This window comes from Chlamydomonas reinhardtii, chromosome 4 (genome assembly GCF_000002595.2).
Source record: "Chlamydomonas reinhardtii strain CC-503 cw92 mt+ chromosome 4, whole genome shotgun sequence".
Lineage (NCBI taxonomy): Eukaryota > Viridiplantae > Chlorophyta > Chlorophyceae > Chlamydomonadales > Chlamydomonadaceae > Chlamydomonas > Chlamydomonas reinhardtii.
The window spans coordinates 950,913-957,687 of record NC_057007.1 but is presented as its reverse complement, the minus strand read 5'-3'; the positions used below and the strand labels follow the sequence as shown (position 1 = coordinate 957,687).

At 66.5% G+C, this 6,775-nt stretch overlaps 1 protein-coding gene across 1 annotated transcript; it reads left to right on the top strand.

The window, feature by feature from the left end:
- The first annotated feature begins 3,425 nt into the window (after positions 1-3,425).
- On the top strand, positions 3,426-6,601 carry CHLRE_04g217986v5 (uncharacterized protein). Its single transcript, XM_043061824.1, has 2 exons — positions 3,426-3,569; positions 3,897-6,601. The coding sequence occupies exons 1-2, from the start codon at positions 3,522-3,524 to the stop codon at positions 6,582-6,584; spliced, it is 2,736 nt and encodes a 911-aa protein (XP_042925079.1). The 5' UTR covers positions 3,426-3,521; the 3' UTR covers positions 6,585-6,601.
- The last annotated feature ends 174 nt before the right edge of the window (positions 6,602-6,775 follow it).

Below are 6,775 nucleotides of genomic sequence, written 5' to 3'. Positions count from 1 at the left end.
GCGCGGCTGCAGGAGCAGGCGGCGGGAGGGGCGGGACCTAGCACTGGGCCTGCCACGGCGGCGGCGGCAGCAGCGGCGGCAGTGAAGGGCGACCCTCGCATGCCGCCCCCGGATGCGTCCCTTCTGCGGGGTACGTGGCGGAGGCTGTGGGACAGCCACGCCAGTCGGGGGGCAAAGGTACTTGTGTACCGGCTGCAACATGCTTACCTGCCTTGCGGGCTGTACAGGGCGGGCAAGGGAATTCGTCCACGGGTGACCACGGGGTGCGGGGGGTTGGGGGCGCACTGTCCTCACCCCGCTTGCGGGCCACCTGGCCCGCGGGCGTGGGCCAGCCTGACGCACATCTTCCTGGAGTGTCCAGCTTATGCGCAGGCGAGGACGTGGCTGCAGCAGCTGTGGGCCTGCATTGCGCCCCAGGCAGCGGCGCCGCCAGTGACGGACGCGGGCTTCATGCTGGGGGACCGCATGGGTATGTGGGCCTCAGGCCCGCGGGGGGCGGGAGCGCTGCTGTGGAGCACTTTGCGGGCCACCTTCTTGTACGCCGTCTGGTGTGCGTACTGGTCCCGCGAGCCTGCTAAGCAGACGTCGGAGCATGTGGTTCGGGAGGTGGTCAGCGAGCTGCGCAGGGTGATGCAGCTGCGTTTCACTGCCGCCACGCTAACCCCTGAAACCCTGTCGGCTCTGCCCACTCAGCTTCTCACCGCACAGCTTAAGGCGGCTAAGCTGGAGCAGTTTGTTGCCATCTGGACGGCGGGTGGCGCGCTTTGTGAAGTGGAGGAGGTTCAGGGTGGGTCACCGAAGTTGAACTTGCTGCTGACGCTTGCATCACCTGTGCAGGCCCCCTAGATTTCCTTCTGGGCAGCATTTCTTTCCAGGCGCTGGCGTGGCGTATTATCGTCATCAGCTTGTCTGGCGCCCATGAGTACTAGCTCTGGCTGGAGTGGCAGCGCCTGGGCGGCTGTGGGACTTCCTGCACAGCGCGTCTTGCAGCGGACTGGAGCCCGCTTAGTCAGCGCCACATCTGGCCCGTTTAGTTTTCTGCTTGTGTCTCCTCTGCCGGTTCTCCTGGGGTGTTGCTTAAGCAACCGACTTGTGGGGGTGGGGTGGGTTTGGGCGGGGCGAGTGCGTAGCGCTGGTGTTTTCTTTGCTGGCGCGCGTGGTGGTGGTTCTTGCGGTTAGGCTGTGGTGTAGGTTGGTGCTTGGGTTAGGTCTGGCGGTGTTTTTGTGCAACCCCTCCCGGGGGGCGGGGGGGCCAGCCTCCTGCTCTGTCTGCCGGGTCGGGGTGAGGTGGGGTGGGATGGATGGGGATGGTTGGTGGCGGTTTTCGAGGTGTTTGCTTCCTGTTTTCTTCTCTTTTCTTCTCTTCTTGCCCTGTCAGGGTTCTGGTCTCGGGGACCAGGCTGCTTTCAGGCAGCAGGGGGGCAGCGCGTCTGCCCCTGGTCAACCTTGTAAGGATGATTCCTTAAAAAAAAAAAAAAAGCTGCGCAGGGTGATGCAGCTGCGTTTCACTGCCGCCACGCTACCCCCTGAAACCCTGTCGGCTCTGCCCACACAGCTTCTCACCGCACAGCTCAAGGCGGCTAAGCTGGAGCTCTTTGTTGCCATCTGGTCGGCGGGTGGCGCATTTTGTGAAGTGGAGGAGGTTCAGGGTGGGTCACCGAAGTTGAACTTGCGGCTGACGCTTGCATCACCTGTGCAGGCCCCCTAGGTTTCCTTTTGGGCGGCGTTTCTTTCCAGGCGCTGGCGTGGCGTATTATCGTCATCACCTTATCTGGCGCCCATGTGTTTTAGCTCTGGCTGGCGTCGCAGCACCTGGGCGGCTGTGGGACTTCCTGCACAGCGCGTCTTGCAGCGGACTGGAGCCCGTTTAGTCAGCGCCACATCTGGCCCGTTTAGTTTTCTGCTTGTGTCTCCTCTGCCGGTTCTCCTGGGGTGTTGCTTAAGCAACCGACTTGTGGGGGTGGGGTGGGTTTGGGCGGGGCGAGTGTGTAGCGCTGGTGTTTTCTTTTCTGGCGCGCGGTGGTGGTGGTTCTTGCGGTTAGGCTGTGGTGTAGGTGGGTGCTTGGGTTAGGTCTGGCGGTGTTTTTGTGCAACCCCTCCCGGGGGGCGGGGGGGCCAGCCTCCTGCTCTGTCTGCCGGGTCGGGGTGGGGTGGGGTGGGATGGATGGGGGTGGTTGGTGGCGGTTTTCGAGGTGTTTGCTTTCTGTTTTCTTCTCTTTTCTTCTCTTCTTGCCCTGTCAGGGTTCTGGTCTCGGGGACCAGGCTGCTTTCAGGCAGCAGGGGGGCAGCGCGTCTGCCCCTGTTCAACCTTGTAAGGATGATTCCTCAAAAAAAAGCCGCGGCACCTGTGGACCTTTGAAGAGCGGGCGGCGTACGATGCAGCATCACCAGGGGAACGGGCGGGGGCGTGGCCTCGGGTGCCGTACTTCCTGGCGCCGGAGGCTGGGGTGGTGGTGCACCCGGAGCACTGCCGGATTGCGGGTGTCAGCTTGGCGGACTACACGGTGCGGGACGTGCGGCGGGCCATCACCGCGGCTAACCCGGCCGCACCTCCGGCTCCGGCCCGCCCTGCAGCCATGCCGTGCCCGGCGCCAGCACAGCAGGCGGGGGGTTCAGGGACCCAGCCGGCGGCACAGTCGCGGCTGGCGGAGCGGGAGGCGGAGTGGCAGCGTGCAGCGGCGCAGCTGACCACCACGGCGGCGCAGCATTTCCACAATAACCCGGTGGCTCTGGACCCCTGGCTCCACCGCACCTCTGCGGCAGCCGGGCAGCAGAACACGCCGGCGAGAGAACTGCAGTCGTATGCGTCCCCGTTGCAGCACTCGGGTGAGGGGCCGCGGCGGTCCGCGCGGCTGCAGGAGCAGGCGGCGGGCGGGGCGGGGCCTAGCACGGGGCCTGCCACGGCGGCGGCGGCAGCAGCGGCGGCGGTGGAGGGCGACCCTCGCATGCCGCCCCCGGATGCGTCCCTTCTGCGGGGTACGTGGCGGAGGCTGTGGGACAGCCACGCCAGTCGGGGGGCAAAGGTGCTGGTGTACCGGCTGCAACATGCTTACCTGCCTTCCGGGCTGTACAGGGCGGGCAAGGGAATTCGGCCACGGGTGACCACGGGGTGCGGGGGGTTGGGGGCGCACTGTCCTCACCCCGCCTGCGGGCCACCTGGCCCGCGGGCGTGGGCCAGCCTGACGCACATCTTCCTGGAGTGTCCAGCTTATGCGCAGGCAAGGACGTGGCTGCAGCAGCTGTGGGCCTGCGTTGCGCCCTAGGCAGCGGCGCCGCCAGTGACGGACGCGGGCTTCATGCTGGGGGACCGCATGGGTATGTGGGCCTCAGGCCCGCGGGGGGCGGGCGCCCTGCTGTGGAGCACTTTGCGGGCCACCTTCCTGTTTTCTTCTCTTTTCTTCTCTTCTTGCCCTGTCAGGGTTCTGGTCTCGGGGACCAGGCTGCTTTCAGGCAGCAGGGGGGCAGCGCGTCTGCCCCTGTTCAACCTTGTAAGGATGATTCCTCAAAAAAAAAAAGCAGAAATGGCGGTTACAGCAACAGCAGCAGCACAAGCTGCAGCGCCAGGGGCAGTCACCCAGGCCCCCGACCGGCTCCCAGGTTGTGGTCCTGGCCACGCTGGTGTACAAGGTCCGCCCCATTACGAAAGGTGGGAGGGCAGCTCAGATAACAGCTAGGCAGGTATCATAGCGGCTGAAGTGCGCACAGTCCTTGAGCACGCACTGACCGGGGAAGCGGTGTCCCGCGCCTGAGGTGCCGCTGGGTCAAGTGCACGTGCGGGAGGTGGCGATCACACACAGCAATAAGACATGCTACCAGTCTAACACGTGATGGGGAATTACATGCTGGTGTGGCGGTAGTATATCATCTCCTTGGGCGGCGGGCTGCCTCCCCCGCAGGACGGTGCTAGCTTGCCGCCGCACGTGCCCACTGGGCGGCCGGCGGGGGGACAGCAGGCTGGTGGGGGCAGCGGGTCGGGGCGCCAGGGTGGAGGAGCGGGGCGGGCAGTGCCCCAGCCGCCGCCCCAGGCGGGGCCGCCACTGCAGACGTCACAACCGGCGGGTGGTGGTAAGGGCAGGGGCAGGGGCCTGGGCGTGCCGGCTGGGGTTTCGGCCGACACGACTGGGCGCGCTGGTGGGGGTGCGGGCAGTGAGGCGGAGTACGGGGCCGTTTGCCTGACCCGGGACACGTGTGTTGCCATCGGCTCTGACCTCGTGACGCACCAGAACCGCTGCGCAGATGTGCAGGGGTATGAGTGGGCGCAGCTTGGCCGCGACACGCTTGGGGGCCGCCTCCTCGCCTACCTCCGTGACCAGGGTGCCAACGTACCGGACAAGGCCGTCTGCCGCGTGCCGGCCGGCCGTACCGCCGTCCTGGCACAGCTGCACGACGAGTTCACTGGCTGGTGGCGCCTATACTCAGCCCAGCCTGCAGGCACGCCCCTGCCTTCCGACGTGACGGAGCAGCTGGATGACGCCGCGCAGGGGGCGTGCCTTCCGTGGCGCCACTGCCTCGCTGCCAGCCCGGCAGCGTCGCCCCACTCCTGTGGGGCGGCTATCCTGGCGCGGAGTCGGCTGTCCCTTCCAGGCTGCGTACTGCAGCCGCCGTCAACGGATGCAGCGGGCCGTGTGGTATGTTGGGATTGGGACGTGGGTCACCTGCGCCTGCGCTTCGTGTGTGTGTATGCGCCCACGGCCGTGGCGGACAAGCCTGTGTTCTTTGCCGGGCTGCATCCCCACCTGGCCACGGACAGGGTGCTTGTTGTCGGTGGGGACTGGAACTGTGTCACCGATGCCAGTCAGGAGGCGGCCCCTAGCCCGTCACGTGCTGCAGGTGCCCCGCAACTTGCCAGCCTCCTCGCCCAGTTCAGTCTGGTGGACCCTTGGGCGAGCAAGCGTGGCGGCGCCAAGGGCTACACGCATCCGGCCATACCCAAGCCGGCCACTCCCGCACGCCTGGATCGGTGGTATGTCAGTACCACCGCGGCGCCATGGGTGGTGGATGTCGCTCGCACGTATGGGGCGCCTGGGGACCACAACGGTGTGCTGCTCACCCTGTCCTTGCCCGACCTGCCACATGCGCACCGGGAGCAGTGGCGCTTCCCCACATACCTGCTGTTTCACCCCTCGCTGCGCTTGGAGCTCGAGCAGCGCTTGGAGGCGCACGTTGCCGCAAATCCCGTGGCCAGTACAGGTGACGGCGCTTGCACGCAATGGGAGGCGGACAAGTTCTTCTTGCGGGAGGCCGCCACCAGCATCCACCGTCGGCATGCACGCCAGACCCGGGATGGGCTGCATGGCGTGGTGCTGGCCGCAGACGCGGCCGCTGCCCTGGCCGACCGGCCGGGTGCCAGCGCCGCGCAGCGTCAGGCTGCGGCCATGGCCAACTTGGCGGTGCGGGAGGAGCGGGCAGCTGCCGCAGCGGCCAGCCACAATGCCCGCGCTGCACTGATGGAGGAGCATGGGGAGCGGGGCACTCGCTGGTTCCATCGGCAGGCTGACGAGCCAGCAGCCGGCGCGCAGGAGCCCATCACGCACTTGAAGGTGCCGGGGCAACCGGCGCCTGTGGCGCTCACGGGGCCGGGCACGCGCAACACTGTCTCCGCAGCCGCCGCAGCCATGTACAGCAGCACCAGCCCCACCGGCCTGTTCCGCGTGCAGCCGGTCTGTACGGCGTCGCAGCAACAGCTTCTGGCGGCCATTGACCGCAAGGTTCCGGCGGATCTGCAGGCCGCCGCAGAGGGGTCCGGTGACGGCGCCCTCAGTGATGCCGAGCTGATGGCAGCGCTGGCTGGCTCCGCCAATGGTAAAGCGCCTGGGTCGGACGGGGTCCCGTACGAGGTGTACAAGGTTTTCTGGGCGCTGCTGGGTCCGCGCTTGTGTGCTGCTGCTGCCGCTGCCTTTGCTGCCGCTGCAGACGCCCACGATGGCGGTGAAATGGCGGCGGCGCTGCCCGCCTCCTGGCGGGAGGGCATCATCACGCTCATCTACAAGGGCAAAAGCCTGGACCGCGCCGAGCTGGCGTCGTACCGGCCCATCACGCTGCTCAACTGCGACTTCAAGATGGTGTCCAAGGCCGTCAGCGCCCGCCTGCAGCCTGCCCTGGATGCAGTTGTGGATGAGCTGCAGACCGCGTTCATCACCGGCCGCTGGATTGGAGACAACGCGCTGTACCTCCAAGGCCTGATCGAATGGATGCGCCTGGACGTGGGCGCGGACGGCACGCCACGGCAGGGTGGTGCGCTGTACTTCTTGGACATTGAAAAGGCGTATGACCGGGTGCACCGGCAGTGGCTGTATGCGTCCGCGGAGGGTCTGGGGTTTGGGCCGCGCATGCTGCGCTGGATCCGCCTGATCACTGCCAACGGCTCTGCCCGCGTGTGTGTGAACGGGATGCTCTCTGACGCCTTCCCAGTGCTGAACGGCTTGCCGCAGGGCAGCACCGCCTCACCACCCCTGTGGGTCATCCAGATGCAGCCACTGACGTCCTTTCTGCGGCGGCAGGTGGAGCAAGGGGCACTGCGCACGCCCCTGTTACCCAGCGGCGAGCAGGCGCCACCTGCTGCCCACCACGCTTTTTTTTTTTGAGGAATCATCCTTACAAGGTTGAACAGGGGCAGACGCGCTGCCCCCCTGCTGCCTAAAAGCAGCCTGGTCCCCGAGACCAGAACCCTGACAGGGCAAGAAGAGAAGAAAAGAGAAGAAAACAGAAAGCAAACACCTCGAAACCGCCACCAACCACCCCCATCCATCCCACCCCACCCCACCCCACCCCGACC

Excerpts from the sequence above, each read along its gene's own strand:
- CHLRE_04g217986v5 (XM_043061824.1), top strand. The coding sequence starts at position 3,522 with ATGGCGGTTACAGCAACAGCAGCAGCACAAGCTGCAGCGCCAGGGGCA. Across the intron at positions 3,570-3,896 it reads AAGCTGCAGCGCCAGGGGCA|GACGGTGCTAGCTTGCCGCC; the intron begins GTCACCCAGGCC and ends CCTCCCCCGCAG.